Raw genomic sequence first — 23,465 nt, 5'->3', positions numbered from 1 at the left:
TTTCAGATGTCATCAACAGAAAGTGAATGGAAACATATATCGAAACAGTTCAAAGACATGTGCAGCTTATCAAATTGTCTTGGCGCTTTAGACGGGAAGCATGTGGAATTCCGACCACCAAGATGTATAGGCTCATACTACCACAATTACAAAGGAGGTAACAGCATTGTGTTACTGTGAAGCATCCCCAACTCTCTTGTGGATCCCTTTTTAGGTACTCCATGTGGACGTCTGCTCGTAGACACGTATCGTCTGTAGGTTTTCCGGCTTTACTTCCCGACGTGACAGCGACGACTCTCCGATGAGGTGCGGGCCTTGTGTTTTGCTATTACTGCGAGTCTTGTAAATATCGCTTTTATTAATAATTTTCCCGGCTAAAACTCTCCCGTTTTATGATTGAGACAGCCTGCGCCACCTTTTGGAGGGAGTGGGGACGTCAAAGAGTCACAAAAGTTCATATTAAGCAGTCCGTAAAACACGTAAACGTTCACTTCAGTTAGCGTGTTTGTTAATGCCTACGCTTTCCGCTAGATGGTGCTGACTTACTGCTGAATAGCTTTGGTTCCGTAAAACCTTCACTGATTAGTACTAGGTAAATGAAATAAGTGCAACACTCTTGTGTTTCACTTTCACTGTATATTCAAGGATTAAAATGGTGATGGATGATGGTCTACTTAAAAGGTTCCTAGCCTGGAGGAATCTAAATAGTCCGCAAATACCGATATGCACGCGCTCTACGTCCAGATTCGCAACTAACGGCACACGACACTTTCAATAGTCCACACGTTAATATCTGAATACCGGTACCTCTGAATTCACTCGTATCAGCAGATAATTTGAGTTCTGTCGTCTATATGTCCGTAAAGTTCCAATCTAGCAGTAAAGTCCTAAGATCCCCATAATACTCAGTTGTTACCAACAGTCAGAGATCGTGCACTACATCACTTTCAATCTCCGTAATATTCTAACAGTTTATCGTGAATCTTAACACGATAAAGTCCAATCTAATTATTTTCTCGCTGACTGACACGGGTTCCCCGTCCTTTAACGAAACAATCAAGGAAAATAGGAGGCAATAATGACGATCAGGCCTTTTTATAGGTTTTTCATCACAAGAGTTTAACGTCACTGCCTTCTCCATGGCGGAGCGTCCGTGGCTTTGCTGTACTTAGACGTTAAACTACTTGCTGATATACTATAATTTTGATCTGCAATTACCGAACTCTGATTCTACACTATTTTCCCCTCTAAAAATTCTATTCTTAATTTTAAATTATTCTTTCTATAGCTTTTATCACTGTAAACTGAACCGAGGTGTTACAACTGGCACTTGTTGATGCACAGTATACATTTACATGTGTGGGTGTAGGTTACAATGGGAGGATCAGTGATGGAGAAGTGTTCCAGAACAGTTCCCTCAGTGAAATACTTAGTTGTGCTGAAAATTTAATGAACATTCCTATACCAGAAATATTATCAGGAACTCAAACTGCAATGCCTTTTATAATTGTAGCTGATGATGCTTTTCCCTTATCAGAGCATATAATGAAGCCATATAAGAGAAATATCACACAGCAACAGAAAATATTTAATTATCGTTTGAGTAGGGCTTGAAGAACTTTGGACGCTGGAGTTCGAGATTACCTCGTAAGTTCTAAGGCTAACATATTTTCCCATTCTGTAGTGAGCAACGACACAACCAGAGCAAAAAAAACCGCAGGGCAGACAAATCTGTGGCGAACGTGCGTCACCAGAGTGGCCATAAACACGTGTGCATAGGACGCACGCGGCAGGTCGAGCGAATCCGTCTCCATGGCGACGTCCTTTGACGGCCATTGACGTCAAAACATTGATTTATCGCCGAGCTAGCCCATCCGACAGCTTCCGGCAGCGGCAGGTGCTAAACACGCCTCTAGCACTGACAGTGACGTAAGGGAGTCCCTCCCCCCCCCCCCCCCCCCCCGCCCTCCCCCAACTCCTCCCACCAGATTGTCCAGAGATGAGGCGTGACTCAGTATCGGTGGTTTCACAATTGCCGAAATGTCAGCGTCACGTTTTTGAACATCGACGGTCAAAGTAATTCCCAAGCCTTCACACTACGTAGCATGTCAATTTCGAAGGGACGTCGTATGTTACATATGGTCTATAAAATACTCGCCAGAGGTGCTACTTCGTAGTTATTGTAGATCGTCATAAGATGCCGAAATTTAGTTTAAAGCAGCTTGCGATGATTGATGTTGCACCCGACGATGAGGAACAGAAAGACAAAAAGAGTCTGAGTTAGAAAAATGTTAAAAAATCCAGACTCAGAAGGAGAGTTCAACACTCCTTACAAGTATCTGGAATAGGAGTCATCCTTCTATAAATATTTCAGAATGTCTAAACAACAGTTTTTTTTTATCTGTTAAGGAACATACGAATAAAAACTATGAAGAAAAATTTAAGATTTAGACGTCCAACATCACCTCGACAGAAGCTGATGGTTTGCCTACTGTATGCCTAGATGGGCCATCTTACAAGGGGCGGCCGCCAATTGTGAAATTCAGATTCGATTCATACTGCGCATAATAAAAGCTCATGGCCAGAGGTGTAACGTGGCAAAGCACCAAGATGCACTTCTCAACCGTTGTCGAGAAAATCGACAGTTAAAAGAAACCGTTGCGGTGAAATACTCTCTACGATTAATGATTTTCTACAGCGTCATAGCGCAGCGGTAAGCGCTGGGGTTCGTAATCCGAAGGTCGCCGGATCGAATCTTGCGCCATGCAATATTTTTTTTATTATTAGTTTTATTAATGAATTGCTTATGCATGTTGGTGAAGGCAGATCGCTCTCCAATTGTACCGCCTCCATTTTTCCGTTTGTTTAACAGGGTGTACCAAAGCTGTCCCGTCCGCACTGATTTTCGACGATGTTATAAGTTGCGCTAGGGACCGCATCTACCTTCTATCGAAGTTAGCAGGCAACTACGCTGTTATGGGGCGGCTAGTTTCGGCCCATTCAACATCTGTCCTTCAAGTGTAACGAGCAACGGAGTTTGTATTTCATACCTGTCACAGCAAGTTTGTGTTCGTGGGGTCTCTATTCTAATTCGAACGTTTGACTTACGCTACACGTATTCGTTTCTACGTCTTCCGTTAACTATACATGGTTAACATTATGAAGACAATTAATAACATTTGTGAAATACAACTTTGTTTGCGGAAAACATAATGATGTTCGAAGTCGCCAGTTTTTCCACGACAAACGACTTTCAACAACTTATTATATGCAAAATTGTTGCAACTGATTGCCGGGAATTATATATATATATATATATATATATATATATATATATATATATATATGAATTACAAAAAACAAATACTAAAAAAAAGTTGCATGGAGCGAGATTCGATCGGGCGACCTTCGGATTACGAACCCGAGCGCTTACCGCTGCACCACCACGCTGTAGAAAATTACTATTCGTAGAGAGTATTTCACCGCAACGGTTTCTTTTAACTGTCGATTTTCTCGACAACGGCTGAGAAGTGCATCTTGGTGCTTTGCCACATTACACCTCTGGCCATGAGCTTTAGTTATGCACATTATGAATCGAATCTGAATTTCACAATTGGCGGCCTCCCCTTGTTAGTGTACTTGAACTATTTTTACATGTATTTCTGCTGCCTGCTGTTCGTCTTTAATTTAGTACGAATCTTATTTTAAACTTCTGCACCCCGCATCAGCTTTACTCTCCGTTTTTCTTTCCGCTACCCCACCAGAAAAATCGTGAATGAAGCACTTTGAACAAGATATGTATCATTTATTTTCCAATGTAGTCTTTCAGTTGATCAAAGAAAATACTTTAGCTTAGTATTGTCTTCCAGTATACATTAAGACCTTTTCGCGGCAAGTGTCAGTGGGGAATGCTTTCGTATTAGTTCACACTGTGTTCTTAATGTAACAGTCGCTCGCCATGTAGGCTACGCTATGGCCCGTCGAAACATTCTTTCCGAGAAACCTTGACGTGACGGTGAAGTGACGTGACGTGTCCATAACGTTTCGACGACGGCGTGTGTGAATGCCACAATTTGAACTCCCGAGGCGAATCTTATGACGTGACGGCGATGTTCCGTCAAGTGGGAACACATCTTATAACGCCGCCTCTGAAGCGATATCTCTTACAAGAAGACAATTGGATGAGGATCAGTACACGAGTGTAGACCCAGGTGTCCACTGAGGCGAGCTTCAGGGGGGATGTTCAAATGGTTCAAAAAATTGCTCTGAGCACTATGGGACTTAACACCTGAAGTCATCAGTCCCCTAGAACTTAGAACTACTTAAACCTAACTAACCTAAGGACATCACACACATCCATGCCAGAGGCAGGATTCGAACCTGCGATCGTATCGGTTGTGCGGTTCCAGACTGGAGCGCCTAGAACCGCTTGGCCACATCGGCCGGCGGGGGATGTTGATGAGTGGTCTCTGACTAAAGCTGTTTACTAAATGTCTGACCTTGCCTCTGTGTAAACATAAGATAATGCATATTCAATATTCGTCACTAATGACAAGCGATGCGTACCAGTAATTAACCATAATTTTCTTCTCGTTGATTGCTTCGTTAAAGGCTATTTTGTAGACGAGTAAATAATGAACTTAATTTTAATGAATTTAATTTTGTTTTCGGATTTGTCCAGCACTTCATCGGGCGGAAATAATGCTTTGGTATCCAGAACTTCTTTTGTGGTGAAGATTATTTGTTTCAGGATTTTTGTTGAAACACCATTTGCAAAGAGTACACACTTGTTCCAGCATACAAGATGGTTCCGTGACGAAGTTACAAACTTTCAGGGATGATGGCGAAGGAACCTGGCCCCGATATGACCGAGTGGAAAGTTACAGTAGGAGCTTAAATCGTTGTGATACCTCTGACAGCAGATCTCTTCTACTGCATGCTTTTTGCTTTCCACATTTTGCGAGGAGGTAGTACGGAACAAAATAAAAAAAAAATTGTCAAGTAAACATGGTTTTACGTTAAGGGCAACCACTACGGAAGTAATTCAAGTTTCTCAAATAAACCGCTTTCAGCTGCAAATTAATTTTTACAGGGACATCGACCGGTTTCCTCATTGCAAATCATATTTTCAGATGTATATACCTTGGTAAAACACTCAAGCCCTCATACGCGAAGGAGGAGGACTCAGCCTTCTCAAAATAAAATACTGTTATCTGCAACAAGCAGGGCGTCACAGTTCAAACCGACCTGTTGAAAAACTGACAGGTTAGAAGCGCGTTTACTTCATATCAGGAAGCGGCGGGGAGCAACCCTCCATGTGGTGTCACCGCCAGACACCACACTTGCTAGGTGGTAGCCTTTAAATCGGCCGCGGTCCATTAGTATACGTCGGACCCGCGTGTCGCCACTATCAGTGATAGCAGACCGAGCGCCACCACACGGCAGGTCTAGAGAGACGTACTGGCACTCGCCCCAGTTGTACAGCCGACGTTCATAGCAATGAATCACTGACAAATACGCTCTCATTAGCCGAGACGATAGTTAGCATAGCCTTCAGCTACGTCAATTGCTACGACCTAGCAAGGCGCCATTTATCTTTTGCTGGTTATCTTATAAAGCCTGTACCGTCAGACCAATGTTCTACAATTGTGGATTAAAGTTAAGTATTACAAGATTTTCGTACTTTATTGCAATTCTCAAGACATTGTCCTGTTCCAGACCTCACGCCAATCCGCGTGAGCTTAACGCGTGCCTTTCGGCTACCTCCGAGTGGCGTGGCTGTCTTGCTACGCCACTACACTCCAATCGCCCAACCGTGCAGGTGATTGGAGGGTTGCTGTCTGCCGGTTCATGACCGGCGTCCCTTACCTCAAATTCAGGGCGAGTGCAATGTAGGAGCACAATAGCACGTGAAGACCCTAACTTTCGACACCTTGGAGATTTGTTGGTTATTTCTCTTTGAATGCTCTTAAACGTAACATACTTGCTGCAATCTGAAAGGTACACTATATGATCAAAAGTATCGTGGCGCCCTCCCCTCGGTAAATTTGGAATTCAATGTGGTGTTGGCCCACCCTTAGCCTTCATGACAGCTTACACTCTTGCAGACATACGTTCAATCAGGTGCTGGAAGGTTTCTTGGGGAATGGTTGCCCATTGTCCACGGAGTGCTGCACTGAGGAGAGGTTTCGATGTTGGTCGGTGAGGCCTGGCACGAAGTCGGCATTCCGAAACATCCCAAAGGTGTTCGATAGGATTCAGATCACGAATCTGTGTAGGCCAGTCCATTACAGGGATGTTATTGTCATGTATCCACTCCGCCACAGGCCGTGCATTATGAACAGGCGTTCGATCGTGTTGAAAGATGCAATCGCCATCCCCGAATTGCTCTTCAACAGTGGGAAACAAGAAGGTGCTTAAAACATCAGTGTAGGCCTGTGCTGTGATAGTGCCACGTAAAACAACAAGGGATGCAAGCCCCCTCCATGAAAAACACGACCACACCATAACACCACCGCCTCTGAATTTTACTGTTGGCACTACAAAAATGGTTCAAATGGCTCTAAGCACTACGGGACTTAACATCGAACGTCATCAGTCCCCTAGACTTAGAACTACTTAAGCCTAACTAACCTAAAGACATTACACACATCCATGCCCGAGGCAGGATTCGAATGTGTGACCGTAGCAGCAGCGCGGTTCCGGACTGAAGCGCCTAGAACGGCTCGCCCACAGAGGCCGGCTGTTGGCACTACACACGGTGGCAGATGACGTTCACCGGGCATTCGCCATACCCACACGCTGCCATCGGATCGCCAATTTGTGTACCGTGATTCGTCACTCCACACAATGTTTTTCCACTGTTCAGTCGTCCAATATTTACGCTCCTTACACCAAGTGAGGCGTCGTTTGGCATTTACCGGCGTGATGTGTGGCTCGATCATGAAGTCCACTTGCAGTGTATCCTGACGCAAAATCGTAACGGCCTAAGGCACATCACTGTAACATTTATTCTGAAATGTGTTGATCTTGTGCTGAGTCAGGTTTATCTGTGCTGTAGGCCCACATTGCATAAATGAAAATTCATGAAAAGCTGTATCACTGGTTTCTCTGATATTCACTTAAATGTGGGACCGACGACAGTGTGCTTTAGGCCCTTTTGGCTCTCAGCATCTCATTTGTATTCTAGTCAAGTGACCGTATTGGTAGACATTACTACCTGAGTTTAATGATTTTCACAAACGGCACTTTCTGTTTGGAGTTGGTTGTTTACTGTGCGGGAATCGGCTTTCGTGTTCAGGTGTAAACATGAACTATGTTGAAGCTATTTTAGATGCTAACAGAAAAGTAAACCTGCGAGGACGGGTCGTCAGTCGGGCTAGGGTAATTCAGTCGGTAGAGCATTTGCACGCGAAAGGCGAAGGTCCTAAGTTCGAGCCGCGGTCCGGCACACGGCTTTAATCTGCCAGGAAGTTTCATAGCAGAGCACGCTCCTCTGCAGAGTGAAAATCTCATTCTGGGAATAGAAAAATAAATTACCAGGAAAAGTTAGTCGCAAAGGAACTAGGGCTTCCGATAACAAATTCTTTGACTGAGAGAGTGACGAAATCTAATAAGCGTGACTACAAGCGAACATTTAACAAGGAAGTGTACAGTTAGCACAAGTTGTTGTGTGGGTGGAGCGTAAGAATATCTGATTTTCACGCCGGAAGTAAATTCGTGAAGTGATATGTCTCTTAGGGATCTAGTTCATTTGTCCGAAAAAATGGCAAAGCACGAGAACTCCCACTTACAAAAAAGTGCGGAATGGAGAGTTGCGAAGGCTTATACATTATTGCGTTATTGGCCTAAACTGTATTTAATTATGTACAAAAGAACAAAATTTCACAAAAACAATTGTTTCTTTTGTGAGATAAGTTACGCATCTTATTATTGTTATTATTATTATTGTCATTGTTATTATTATAATTATTAATATTGTTATTATTATTCTTAGTGGCTGTAGTTGTTTAAATTTGTTGATGAGCATAACTGTTATGCAAAAGATGCTATTAATTTCACTCTCTCAAATTTATCTGAATCTAAAAATTTGTGAACAGCTAGAATGTATACTCACGAGCTGCCACTGCTGAAATCGATACATTTACTTCCTACATCATCCCTGAAAGTTTGCAACATCATCACCGAATGAAGCTGTATTTTCCTTCTAGTACAGCGTACTTTTATCTTACTATTGCTAGATTGTAGAGATCACAACCGTAAATTTACATGCAGTATTTGAGGGGATAGACAGCGAAATTATTGGGAATTGATTGTGCAGAATTTGTGCACGTTTATAGCAATAGTGATGTCTCTGTAATGAGGAATAATCTTTTAACACAAATGTTTCTCATTGACAAGCTCTAGTACGCCGGTTTCTTCTGGAGTATACAGAACAGGCGGACGCATTCCGATCTCTATTGAGAAAAATGGAAATTTGTTCTTCGAACTACTGTATGCAAATCTTGAAACTTTATTAGAAAAGAGCGGTATTTAATAAAACATAAATGGAATGCAACGTTGTCATTCAGGCAAACTACAGTCATAAGCAACTGAGAATGGAAACACTGGCAGAAGCTGCCCGGCTGTAAGGTTAGTTTGGGCTCCAAAAAACACAAGCCACACACATTATAGTTATATACCTATATATACCTCAGCAGGTACAGGGACCCTTACCTCAGATTGATACGTTTATCCTTCTTGAAAGTTTGTAACATCATCACGCAATCATCCTATATACAGGCATACATTTACAGGCGGCAGCCACGCGCGGTAGCCGCGCATTCTAGGGCGCCTTGTCATGGCCAGTGCGGCTGCCCCCGTCGGAGGTTCGAGTCCTCCCTCGGTCATGGGTGTGTGTGTCGTCCGTAGGATGAGTCACTTTAAGCTAGGTTAAGTAGTGTGTAGGCTTAGGGACCGACGACCTCAGCAGTTTGGTCCCATAAGACCTTACCACTAATTTCCGATTTACAGGCGCAGGCGGCTATTACTTCGGCGCTCTGTAGCGTCGTTGGATGACGTTTCCAGACATGGATTCGTATGTAAAATTTGATCTACCAAGTCCACTCTATGAGTCATAGAAGTTTGTAACTGGAATTTCCGAACACACTTTTGATGTGGTGAAAGAGAAATGCTGAAGTCAGTCGCATGAGGCCACTGATATAATTCAGTGATGAGAAGTGAAAATTTGTTCACGACTGGGACTCGAACCCAGATTTCCCGCTTTAGGCGGGCAGTCCTCTTAACCGCTTTTGCTATCCGGGCATGTTTCCCGTCCATCCCTAACTCCCAATTTGTTGCACATTACTTTCGTAGCGCCCCCATGTCTTTTACCCCATTGCTCGCGGCATATCGCATCATCCTCGCACGAAGTCGGGACTAGGGTGCATCCACACTGTAGATGTGAAATGCCGTCAAGGGGGATACAGGGTGGTCCATTGATAGTCCATTGATATATCTCACGAAATAAGCGTCAAACGAAAAAACTACAAAGAACGAAACTCGTCTAGCTTAAAGGGGGAAACCAGATGGCGCTATGGTTGGCCCTCTAGATGGCGCTGCCATAGGTCAAACGGATATCAACTGCGTTTCCTTAAACAGGAACCCCCATTTTTATTACATATTCGAATAGTACGTAAGGAAATATGAATGTTTTAGTCGGACCACTTTTTTCGCTTTGTGATAGATGGCGTTGTAATAGTCACAAACGTGTAAGTACGTGGTATCACGTAACATTCTGCCAGTGCGGAAGGTACTTGCTTCGTGATACACGAATACGTAATAAAAAAATGGGGGTTCCTATTTTAAAAAACGCAGTTGATATCCGTTTGACCTATGGCAGCGCCATCTAGAGGGCCACATAGCGCCATCTGGTTTTGTTGTGGCGTAACAAGACAGCTACGCCACACTGAAGTAGCCGAAAGGCACGCGTATTCTCACGTAGGCTAGATAGAGGTCTGAAACAGGATACGTAATGAATGGTAGCAAGAAAAATACGTAGCTGCTATTATACTTAACTTTTAATCCTTGTTGTATACATCGTTCTTGATGAGACATTTCATACGATAACTATCAAACTATGTAAGGCTAATGGCGCCTTGCTAGGTCGTAGACTTTGACTTAGCTGAAGGCTATTCTAACTGTCTCTCGGCAAATGAGAGAAAGGCTTCGTCCGTGTAGTCGCTAGCAATGTCGTCCGTACAACTGGGGCGAGTGCTATTCCGTATCTCGAGACCTGCGTTGTGGTGGCGCTCGGTCTGCGATCACACAGTGGCGACAGGCGGGTCCGACATGTACTAGTGGACCGCGGCCGATTTAAAGCTACCACCTAGCAAGTGTGGTGTCTGGCGGTGACACCACAGGTTTCGCCCTTCAAGCTAGACGAGTTTCACTCTTTGTAGTTTTTTCGTTTGACGCTTATTGCGTGAGATACCACCCTGTATCCCCCTCGACGGCATTTCATATCTACAGTGTGGATGCACCCTAGTCCCGACTTCGTGCGTGGATGATGCGATATGCCGCGAGCAATGGGGTAAAAGACATGGGGGCGCTACGAAAGTAATGTGCAACAAATTGGGAGTTAGGGATGGACGGGAAACATGCCCCGATAGCAAAAGCGGTTAAGAGGACTGCCCGCCTAAAGCGGGAAATCTGGGTTCGAGTCCCAGTCGGCAACAAATTTTCACTTCTCATCACTGAATTATTTCAGTGGCCTCATCCGACTGACTTCAGCATTTCTCTTTCACCACATCAAAAGTGTGTTCGGAAATTCCAGTTACAAACTTCTATGACTCATAGAGTGGACTTGGTAGATCAAATTTTACATACGAATCCATGTCCGGAAACGTCATCCAACGACGCTACAGAGCGTCGAAGTAACAGCCGCCTGCGCCTGTAAATCGGAAATTAGTGGTAAGGTCTTATGGGACCAAACTGCTGAGGTCATCGGTCCCTAAGCCTACACACTACTTAACCTAGCTTAAAGTGACTCATCCTACGGACGACACACACACACCCATGCCCGAGGGAGGACTCGAACCTCCGACGGGGGGAGCCGCAGTGGCCATGACAAGGCGCCCTAGAATGCGCGGCTACCGCGCGTGGCTGTGGCCTGTAAATGTATGCCTGTATATAGGATGATTCCGTGATGATGTTACAAATTTTCAAGAAGGATAAATGTATCAATCTGAGGTAAGGGTCCCTGTACCGGAAACGAACGAGTCCAAAATTATAAGCGAAAACCATTCTGATACCTCTGACAGTGGAATATATTCACAGGTACTGTTGTTGCTAAGATTGCAGGGTAGGCAACTTTCAGAGTTGGTAGTATGGACCAAAACAAGAAAAAAAATCTAGTAAACATTGCCAGTAAAATGCATGCCTTAAGAGCTATGAGCAGTTGTTCAGTAGTGTTTCACACTAGCGAAGATTAACAAGTGCTCATAGTCCCTCACTTATTCATTTTCGAGCCCATGTCTACGGACAGCCGGCGCCTGTAACTTTGACGCTACAAAGTCCACTCTACAAGTCGTAAAAGTTTCTAACAGGAATTTCCGGGCACCCTGTATATCTGTCACCAGTTTCAAGAAAAAGGAATTCGTGGAACCCATTTGCATCTGTTTAGACAAGCAAAATAATACAACGAGAGTGAAATATTCATAACATCTTTCGTACTTCACAAAAGGTTCAAGAAGTTGAAAAAAGTTTTTAGGAAAGTGGTTACACATAAAGAGGACAATATTTTGCCCTATAGATAACACACAAAACAGTTTTATCTACTGCAACACAGAGCGACTACAGTATTTTTCAATGAAATAATATAAATTTTAAGTTCCATTGATAAATGGTAAAATGTGAATTAGTGTGGGTTTGCAACGACATGAGTGAAGAAATTACACGGATATTTTTATACCGAGAATGAGCATTATCATAAGTTATTGAACTGTATTGTCCTCGAGGGCTGTTTAATCTTACAATGTTTCAGGATTCTTTCACATGTTAATACAGAATATGTTTGTGAAGTGCAAATGTTTAAACTCTTCTGTGTTTTGACAAAATAGGTAAACTTTGACATAGGAACGAGACAACTGTATGTATTACTTATAATTCACCACTGATGACGCTTCTTTGCATAATCCTGAACTCAGTGTATTTTATATTTATAAGACAGTAATCTTCGGAATACGATAACATTACACAGCACACAGTGCACGATTTTTTGTTCCTATCCCCCCCTTGGTTTTGAAAATGGTTCAAATGGCTCTGAGCACTATGGGACTTACCATCTATGGTCATCAGTCCCCTAGAACTTAGAACTACTTAAACCTAACTAACCTAAGGACAGCACACAACACTCAGTCATCACGAGGCAGAGAAAATCCCTGACCCCGCCGGGAATCGCACCCGGGAACCCGATCGCAGGAAGCAAGAACGCTACGGCACACCACGAGCTGAGGACCTTGGTTTTCATTAACAGCTGCAGTGCTCTTGTTGACACGCTGAAATTTCCCTTATGTACCGAAATACCACAGAGTTTACATTAGCTCACCTCACTTACGTGCTAATGCATTTGTAATTGTAACAGAATCCTGGAATTTAAGGTATTATTAAACGAGGAAGTGAGAACAGCTCAGGTTATCGGTTAACAAAAAAGTCTCATTTTGGGTGTAAAAATAAACTTGTAATTTTTTCACTTATGTCATTGCAAACCACACAAATTCTCATTTTACCAGCTCTCAATAATTCTTAAAAATTACATTATTTCTCTGAAAAATCTGTAGTTACTCATAAATCAGGACAGATAAAAATGTTCATGTTAACTAAATGGCAAAATACTTTCCTCTTTCGTGCTACCATTTTCCGAAAGCTTGTTTCAGTACCTCAGACTGTTTGTGCAACATGAGAGATGTTATAAACTTTTCACTGCAGCTGTATCAAGTGCATGCATTTGTGGAGGTGAATCTGATACACAAAATCCATTTACTTGAGATACGAGAGGGATAAAACACAGGGATCGAATGGCTATTTACAATTTGTACAGAAACCAGATGGCAGTTATAAAAGTCGAGGGGCACGAAAGGGAAGCGGTGGTTGAGAAGGGAGTGAGACAGGGTTGTACTTATCCCCGATGTTATTCAATCTATATATTGAGCAAGCAGTAAAGGAAGGAGAAATAAAAACTTTGAAGTTTGCCGACGACATTCTAATTCTGTCTGAACAGAATGGACAGTGTCTTGAAAGAGGGATATAAGATGAACATCAAGAGAATCAAAACGAGGACAATGGATTGTGGTCGATTTAAATCAGGTGATAGCTTGGGAAATGAGACACTTAAAATAGTGGATGAATTTTGCTATTTGGAAAACAAAACACTTGCTAATAGTCAATGTAGGGGGGATATAAAATATAGACTGGCAATGGCAAGAAAAGCGATTTTGAAGAGGAGAAATTTGTTAACATCGAATATAGATATAAGTGTCAGCAAGCCCTTTCTGAAAGTATTTGAATGGAGTGTAGCCATGGAAGTGACACATGGACGATAAACAGTTTAGACATGAAGAAAATAGAAATTTTGAGATGCGGTGCTACAGAAGAGTGCTGAAGATGAGATGGATAGATCACGTAACTATTGCGGAGGTACTGAATACAATTGGGGAGAAGAGAAATTTGTAGTACAACCTGACTAGAAGAAGGGATCGGTTGCTGGGGGGGGGGGGGGGGGGGGAATCGTAGAGGGAGACTAGGAGATGAATACAGTAAGCAGATTCAGTAGGATGTAGCTTGTAGTAATTACTCGGAGATGAAGAGGTTTGGACAGGATAGAGTAGCATGGAGAGTTGCATCAAAACAGTCTTTGGACTGAAGACCACAACAACAGTGTGAGATAGATATAGATCTCCTCCCCAAATTTAAAGAAAAATTCAACACTTAAGCTGCATTTCGGAGTCGTGTTCGTCACTGCAATCTGAATTTCGTGCAGTGAGTTACTTACTTTCGAAATATCACAATAACTTTGACCACTAACGATATGCCATGCAGTTTAGTATGAACTGACGAATGAGACTTCGAAATGTAAAAGAAACAATTTTTTTGACAAATAGTTTTTTTAAAATCGTCTGAGGAAGATTGCAGAGTAGGCAGTGTTCACGCACTGCCGTCCGGCAGTGTAGGGCATCGGCGTCTTGCTGCACCGAAGCAGACAAAGAGTGTTTTATTTATTCTAGACAGGTAGGCAGCGCATGTCGTCGAATACGGAACTGCGAGCCAGCTGCGACTGTGTGCTGCCGCATTAAGGAGCAAAGGGATATCTTCGTGCTGATTCAAGCTTCCCTATGCTGGCGTCTACTGTGTGATTCGTGAGTAACCTGTTTTTGTTTGAAATTAGAATTACATATCAGTACCCTCAGCTGCTGACGGGCGTTGATATATATCAACGGGGACAGGTGAAAATGTGTGCCCCGATCGGGACTCGAATCCGGGATGTCCTGCTTACATGGCAGACGCTCTATCCATCTGTGCCACCGAGGGTACAGAGGACAGCGCAACTACAGGGACTATCTGGCGCACGCCTATCGTGAGACCCACATTCTCACCTTATATGTCCACACACTACATTCGTAGTTTCCCTACCCAGCACATTCATTACTCGTGGAAGACATTCTCACCCGTATAAGTATTAGTTTTTCTTTGTGTGCACGATTTTGGCGCTATTTAATTACTCCAGCAGTGCTGCAGAAAATCTAATGTGCTGAGCAGTTATGACTGTTTCACAAGTAGTTTGTGCCCTTGGCAATCTATGGGTTTCCGGTAGAGGAGTCTGATACGACAGCAAAGTCTTTTGTGGCAGCATTGTTATGTAAGTCATCTCGTGGCGAAGAATACGGTGATTAGCCTCGACAGCTCCTCACTTTTAATTCAGATTTGATGCGATCGCGACGTTGCATAGTGCCTGGTGGTTTTGCGGGCACGTGACGCGTTAACGAAAGTATGTAAGCAGAGCAGACACGGACGGAGCAATCACTTGCGATAAGCGACTTTGACAAGGGCACATTATTGTTAAGCAGAGCGTATGAATGAGTATCTCGAAAATGGCGAAGCAGGTCGAATGTTCACGTGCTATGTCGTGAACTGAAAGAGGTAGAACGGCAGTGAATTTGCCACTAGGCGCTAAATAGTTGGACGTACACGACTCGTCACAGAACGGCGGGTTCGGAGGCTTATCTGCTCTGTGTAGAAGGATAGGTAGTGACCTGTGGCATCTCTGCAGAAAGATCACAATACTGGTGCAGCACAAGTTTTTCTGAGCACACCGTTCATCGTACATTGTTGAACATGGAGCTCCGCAGCAGACCACCCCTACACAACGACATCGTCAGTTACGACTGCACTGGGCACGGGACCATCGAGATTCGTAGGTCGATCAATGGAAACGTGTCGGCTCTTCGAATGAATCACATTTTTGCTGCACAAGGTCGATGGTCGTCTCCACAAACGCCGTCATGGAGGTGAACGGCGGCTCGAAACGTCCAGCACTCCACAGACACAGTCTGGAGGGAGCAGTGTTATGCTATGGGAGACATTCTCCTGCGCTTGCAGGGGACCTGTGGTAGTAATTGAAAACAGGTTGACATCTGTCAACCAGCTGCAACCGTTCATGCTTGATGTATTTGTCGACAGCCATGTCATCTTTCAGGAGTATAATTGTCCGTATATTGGAGCCAGAACCGAACTTCAGTGGTTTGGGGAGCGTTGTAGTGAACTCACGTTGATGTCTCGGCGACGATATTCGCCTGACGTAAGTCCAACGGAAACCATCTGGGTCGCCATCGGGCGCCATCACCGTGTACGCAAATGAGCGGCCCCTTATTTATCTGAATTACATGACCTGCGCGTAGACATCTAATGCCAAATACCTCTAAAAACCTACCAACAAACTATCGGATCACTGATATGCAGAATCAGTGATGTATTTCGTTCCATAGACAGACAAAAAAGGTATTAAATAGGTGGTCATAATGTTTTGGGGCATGTTCCTGCATGGCTGAGCTAACAAGACGGCTATCCTATCGAGCGCTAGTCACATGGGGCAGTTGCGGTCATGCTTGGCATTGAACACTGCCCTTCTGAACCGATCGATTCTATATTCGCAAGAGACTCATGGTGTCGCGAGTAAGGTGAACAGAATATTGCAGAGCGATAAATGTCAGCGCTATAATACTGCGACAATCAATTGTTACACATGGCATAACACGATCATCTACCAACGAACCAGCATGCAAATTCCATGGCTGAATCATAAACCCGCTGTGTAGTCTTACCTTATACAAGAACGTAAATGGCATCCCTCATATCTACTTTGAGCAGTTTTGCTGAAATGCTGATCATTTGTATATCGAAGGTTGTAGTACATTTCATGCCAGTTAGACGTTTGTTGTGTGCTGCCGTAAGGGTGCTGCAGGTACATCGTCCAGGCACATTAATGTGGCCACTGTCTACGTTCGATGGCAACGTGCAATAACCACACACAGGGGGTAGGTGGCAGTACTAGCAGTAGTGGGTACATTAAACTTGGGGGACGTGGAAAACAGTGCATTCGTTGTCGCAATGCGGAAATGGAGCGATTTATTTGTCGTTCGAAATGGCATGATCGTGGCTTTCGAGATCAGTGTGCAAGCATTTCCGGAACAGCTAAGTTTTTAAATTGTTTGCGCGTCGCCGTGTGCATGGGAAAATGGCGGTATCCAAAACTAGCACTGAGGCAACTGTGTATCACCACGGACAATAGATGGCGCCGGCCGCTGTGGCCGAGCGGTTCTAGGCGCTTCAGTCTGGAACCGCGCGACCGCTACGGTCGCAGGTTCGAATGCTGCACTGGGCATGGATGTGTGTGCTGCCCTTAGGTTAGTTAGGTTTAAGTAGTTCTAAGTTCTAGGGGACTGATGACCTCAGATGTTAAGTCCCATAGTGCTCACAGCCATCTGAGCCATTTGGACCATAGATGACAGGAGTGAACGACGGCTGCAGGAATGTTTATGGGCGAATGAACGTGTAACTGTTGAGCAACTGACTGTCCAGATGGGCCGAGGGGCTACCAACAGTGTCTCCTCAACGACCGTTCAGCGAACGCTGCTGCATATGGGCCACCGCAAGGTTGAAATGGTTCAAATGGCTCTAAGCACTATGGGACTTAACATCTGAGGTCATCAGTATCCTAGACTTAGAACTACTTAAACCTAATTAACCTAAGGACATCACACACATCCATGCCTGAGGCAGGATTCGAACATGTGACCGTAGCAGCCACGTGGTTCCGGACTGAAGCGCACAGAAGGGCTCGGCCACAGCGGCCGGACCACCGCAAGGCGTGGCCAGTTCATGCACCATCACCGACTCCTGTTGATCGACAACGAAGGCTTCAATTTTCACGCCAGTACCGCAACTTGTCGTCCACTGTGTAGCGATAGCTGGGCTTTTCAGACGAATCACGTTTTAAGCTCCATCGAGCAGATGGCCTTTGACGTGTACGGCGTGAAGCTTCTGAAGGTAAACGCCCTGCATCCGGGAGGGTCCTCTATGGTTTGGGAAGGTTTTCGTGGCATTCCGGGGTTGATTTCGTAATTTTGGTGAGCACAGTGGCTCAACACAATATATATCTAAACTTGGCGACCATGTCCACCCTTACACGCAGTTCGCGTTTCCGCAGCACGATGGCATCTACCAGCAGGACAATGCAAAGTGTCACGCAGCTGACAGTGTACGTGTGTGGTTCGAAGAGCCTCAGAAAGAGTTTACCGCTCTCCACTGGCCGCCAGATCCAATAGAGAATCTGTGGGACCACCTCGATCGCGCTGTGGATCATCAGCCGAGAAACCTAGCGCAGTGCTGGAGTCGGCAAGGCTCCGCATCCCTGTCGGTAACTTCCAGAACCACACTGACTCTCTTCCTGCACGCCTCGAGCTGCAAAGGTTGGTCATTCAGGCTTTTTACAGGTGGCTGCATAGCTGTTACTGGACAGAGTATAATGGCCAGCAGTGTAGTGAGAGTCCGCCGTGGCTACGCTTCCCTACATGCAGTTGGACGGCGAGTAGAGGTGAGCTGGCTTACCTGCGCTTGCTGGGTGGTGCGAAGGCACCCTCCGCCCCGTCGGGTCGCCGCTCGTTGGCGCCGCCGTAGTAGCGGTACTGGTTCACCGCGCCTGCAACAGGTGCGTCACCAACTGAATGACCTGTGGGCTGCAGCGTGGCGGCGGCCGCAATGCGGGCAGCGGTCTGCGCATCGTGCAGGGGACGGACAAGGATGTGGAAACGACAAAAACACCACACATTGCCATGCCTGACACGGTGGAGGGAAAGCTTTGGCGTTCTAAACAGTTCCCAGTCGCGTCGGAGTGGGAACATACAGGCCTGTATGTTTTTCTACTGAATCTTATACTACAGTGGGAAGTTCAGTAACGATGATGCAGGTGGATCATGCAGCCTTCCCTCCACGGTAGACCACAAAGGCTCAACAATATTGAGATCTGATGACAATCGTAGGCAGGGGAAATGTGACAATCCACCTTCGTGCTCGCAAAACCAGTCCTGGACGATGCAAGCCATTAGAACATAGCATCACCATTTGTGAACAAAAATGAAAATGAAATCACCGTACGGCACAGACAGCTGGAAGTCCCAACCCGGAGAATTTCGGCCGCCGAGTCGCAAGTCTTTTCAGTTGACGCCACACTGGGCGACTTGCGTGTCGATGATGATGAAATGATGACGGGGACAACACGACACCCAGTCCCTGAGTGGAGAAGTGGCCGATCCGTATCGGAAACGAACCCGGGCCCGGTGCGTGACACTCAGACGTACAGATTGCTCAGCTAAGGAAGCGGAATGGTGGGAAAAAAATTTACCATTGGATGGACCTCATCAGCCAAATCGGCCACATAAGCCTTGGAAATAAATCGACCTTGTCCGCCCCCGGTAGCTGAATGGTCAGCGTGACGGATTGTCAATCCTCTGGGCCTGGGTTCGATTCCCGGCTGGGTCGGGCAATTTTCTCCCCCAAGGGACTGAGTGTTGTGCTGTCCTCATCATCAACCTATCATCCGCATGGACTGCAGGTCGCCCAAGTGGCGTCAAATCGAAAGACCGGAACCCGGCGAACAGTCTGCCCGACAGGGAGCCCCAGCCTTACGAATAAACAAATTGTAAGTAGGCTGTTTCGGTTTTTATGTTGGTAACGCCACGTAGCGCTCTGTATGAAAATCACTGGCTGTGCTGTGTGCAGTCTGTGGCTGGATGGCGTTGTTGAAATATTCTCTATTGTAGTGTTGGGCAGTTGGATGTGAACAGTGCGTAGCGTTGCGCAGTTGGAGTTGAGCCGCCAGCAGTGGTGGATGTGGGGAGAGAGATAGCAGAATTTTTAGAGCGGACGATCTGGACGTGTGTCTATCAGAAAGAGTAAATTTGTATTATTGAGTATCACGAACTGATACATATATATGATGAGTTTTCAACATTATTAAGGTAAATACATTGTTTGTTCTTTATCAAAACCTTTCATTTGCTAACTATGCCTGTCAGTAGTTAGTGCCTTCAGTAGTTAGAATCTTTTATTTAGCTGGCAGTAGTGGTGCTCGCTGTATTGCAGTAGTTTGAGTAACGAAGATTTTTGTGAGGTAAGTGATTCATGAAAGGTATAGGTTATTGTTAGTCAGGGCCATTCTTTTGTAGGGATTATTGAAAGTCAGATTGCGTTGCGCTAAAAATATTGTATGTCAGTTTAGTGATGATCAGAATAAGTAAAGAGAGAAATGTATGTGTACGTTCAGTTTTGCTCAGCTGTTTGAAAATCAAATAACGTAAGAGGTTTATCAGCACAGTAATTCACTAAGTTTTCTAAGGGGACGTTTCATATGTCGACCCTTAGCCGAGGATACCTCACTGGAATCTTCTGATTTTTTCTTGTAGTTGTGTAATTAGTGTAGCTATTGTTTATTGCGAGAGCGTAATTATAGAGAGAATATTCCAACAATGCCAACCAGCCAGAGACTGCACACAGCACAGCCAGTGATTTTCATACGGAGCTCTACGTGGCGTTACCAATATAAAAACCTAAACAGCCTACTTACAAAATAAATAAATTAGACCTTGAACAGTATCCAAGGAGCATTTGGAATACCAAGATATGGCTGCCCAAATCATCACCGAACCAACACTACGTTTCACTCTTGGGAGGTAAGGTCTGCCAGAAGATGGAAACAGTGCAAAACAAGATTCTTCCTGCCAAATGACTTTCTTCCATTGCTCCATGGTAGAGATTTTATGGCTTCGGCTCTATGTTTTCCTGTTAGGGCAAATGCATCACTGATGAGTGGTTTTGGAATCCCAGCTCGCCATGCAAATCCCTGCCTATGGAGCGGTCTTCATGCTGCTTTGATGCTAACAGGGTTCGCGAGGGTGACATTCTGTTCTGCAGTCACTTTTGCAGATGCTGTCGTCTTACTTTTCGTCAGAATACCCTCCAATGACCGGCCGTCTGTCACGATCACTCAACACGCACATCCGTCCCCGCTGTTACTTAGCGGATGATGTTTTTCGGCTTTCCCTGGTGGGGAGGGGGCGGTGTTGTCAGTTCGCGCTGAGTATCGCATACCCTACGGTTGCAGAAGCAAAAGCTGTGCCGTTCTCTTCTGGATACATTCACACGCTCCCCACTGACATGTTAAACACGGTGTCCATAAATTCGAGCTACTATTAAAAAAAATAATAGCTTGGAAACCATTAGAGGCAGAACAGGTAGAACATCGTGGTTTCAGAGGCATCGTATGCCTCTGAAACTTCAAACACTTCGGCTAGTTTGGTTACATAAACACTCAACATACGAGCACCAACAATGTGGCCATGTTCCAATTCATTTGGCTCCTACATAATCACTGACAACTACACAGAACGTACTGAGGATACTGTACAGGTTCCGTTCGTGGTCAAACAGCGCAGCCATGACTAGCATCTGCCTTTATGTTGAGAAGCGTGGATTTCTCGTGGTGTTTACATATTTTTGTCCAACCCCTGTAGCTCTATCATAACGGCCGACTGATTGTCAGTCGAACATTGGAAGGGGGCGATGTTGTCAGTTCGCGCTGAATATCGGATACCCCACCGTTGCAGAAGCAAAAGCTGTGCCGGTCTCTTAAGGATACATTCACACGTTCCCCATTGACATGATAAACACGGTGTCCATAAATTCGCGCTATTATTAAAAAAATCACAGCTTGGAAACTATTAGAGGCAGAACAGGCAGAACATCGTGGTTTCTTGTAGAAGTAGCCGCCCTCAAAGTCATTTTTTTTTTATGCCAGAATTTCAATGTTTGCTCTAGTAGTCGCTCATAGAACATAAAGGCGATATTCGAGTTCTACTCATATATGAGTGAGCCTTCCAGCATCAGCATTCCTGTTTGCTTGACTGATTCGTGGACGAAGTGTAGCAATGTCATTGACTGGTGTTTTGTACATGCGATCCTTCACCTAACCCCACAGCAAGTAGCCTAATGGGGTGCCATAAGAAGAGCGCGGGAGTCACGTGATAGGACCGTCACGACCCATCCACTGCGGTGTGACAAGAAAGTTCAGATAGTTACACCACATCCTACTGCTCAATTGGCAGGTATGTCAATATTATTCGGATAAGGTGACCTATGTCAAGTAGCATTAGTGTTAAATTTTGTTGTTGTAAGTAAAATTGTTTGAACTGAATACTCAATGTTCTGTCTGTATTCTGTTTCATGTCGAGTATAGACGTCATAACTTGCAGTCCTCAGGATGTTCAACGCCGCCGCAACCATGAGCTTGCCGCTGTTGACCTCCGCGCGAAGACCATAGGGCGAGAGAAGGTCTTGTCGGCGCGTGTTATCGCCTTTGACTTAAGTCAAATTAATGAATGAAAATTATTGTTGAAATATTTTGTAATTATGCAGAGCTATGTTGGAAACGGAAAAATACCACGTTTGAAATCAGATTTTGTCTACATTATATACTAGGAACATCTGTGTTAGTGTATGACTTCTGATGTGAAAACATACATCGATAAGTGTGAAATTTGACGTGTTTCCAACCAAGAATATTGATATGCTGGAATATAATAAAAATATGTATGACTTTAATTTAGTCTGTCGTCCTCATGGAGAATTGATTCGAGAACCGAATTTTATTGGTGAATTTTGGGAAGTCATTGAATATTAAAGTGAGGCACCGATCGATATATTGAGAGTTGCCACCAGAGAGTTGCAGTTCGTGCAATTTGAAAAAGAAAAGAAAAGAAAAGGGCCAAGGAGTTTTATGTTTAAGAGGCACAAAACATAATCTTCGTCTCCCTCAACTTCCTAACTTGCAGAAAGTTAACCAAAACAATCCTTGGAGTTAACTCAAATTTTTGTTGTGGCGCCCCTCTGGAAAAGAAGCCTATTAAGGTCAAGCTTAGTACTTTCCACATATGATAGAAAGTCTTCATTACTGTAGTACATACTGGTGTTGTAACGTGTTTAAAAAAGGCCTGGCGTCGCAGCACTTCTCTGGAAATTTGTCATTCATCACATTCCGCACATTAAAATTCCAATGTGGGGGTGCACCGTCATGCTGGAAAATGACGGACGACTGCAGCTCTTCGGTCTCTGCTAGCTGGAACTGTTCGAGCATGTCCATGTAACCATTTCCCGTTATAGTTTTCTTAGCGGAAGAAATGGGCTTCTTCCCCCATAATGCATTAGGCCGCACTAAACATTGAATTTCGGGCTATCATGAATGTGTTCACGTGTGTTGCGTATGTTCAAGGAACCCCAAATCTTAATACTGTGCCGATTCAGATGTCCACAAATGTGGAAAGTTGTTTCATCTGAAAACAGGCACGGTTTCAGATATTCACTGTCAGCGTCTACGCAGGCTAGCATGAAACACGCGAATGACTATTGCAAAGAACGATTGCTGGGCTGCAGTGCTTGGAACATTGATTTTGTATGCAGAAACGTGTAACCGCGTATTTAACACTTAATGGACAGTTGGACTTTCGTCCAGCAGTTTGTGTGATACATGAAGGGTTGACTTCTGAAGGCTGCATTGAAATGTAGCTTGCACTTTCAACACGTACTTGAGGTCCAGACGGACGTTCACTTCTTCAAGAAGGGGAAAATGGGCTGGAGGTGTGAGTTGAAGTTTGTGTTATAAAGGGCAACGTAGTAGTCCGTGCAGCTATGGTGGTATAGTGGTTAGCACATCTGAATAGCAAGCAGAACATCTGGCTTCAAACTCCAGCCCTGGCACAAATTTTAATGCATTGCTTCAGCTTCTGTCCTTGTCGAAGATAAAGTTTAGACTCATATGTCTCCAGGAAAATGTAATTCCATCAGATCATTCTCTTTAAGGCTTTTGAACCACCTCATTACGC

General features: G+C 44.5%; 1 protein-coding gene across 2 annotated transcripts in view; it reads right to left on the bottom strand.

Moving 5' to 3' along the window:
- Window positions 1-23,465, bottom strand: part of LOC126455462 (uncharacterized) — a 252,901-nt gene that overhangs the window by 81,761 nt on the left and 147,675 nt on the right. For both annotated transcript variants that reach the window (XM_050091213.1, XM_050091211.1), the window contains exon 4: window positions 18,142-18,232. In XM_050091213.1, coding sequence (XP_049947170.1) covers window positions 18,142-18,232 — 91 coding nt within the window. The remainder of the gene's footprint in view (window positions 1-18,141; window positions 18,233-23,465) is intronic.

This window comes from Schistocerca serialis, chromosome 2, assembly GCF_023864345.2.
Source record: "Schistocerca serialis cubense isolate TAMUIC-IGC-003099 chromosome 2, iqSchSeri2.2, whole genome shotgun sequence".
Classification (NCBI taxonomy): Eukaryota; Metazoa; Arthropoda; class Insecta; order Orthoptera; family Acrididae; genus Schistocerca; species Schistocerca serialis.
The sequence above is the reverse complement of the archived record's forward strand: the minus strand, read 5'-3'. Positions and strand labels throughout refer to the sequence as shown.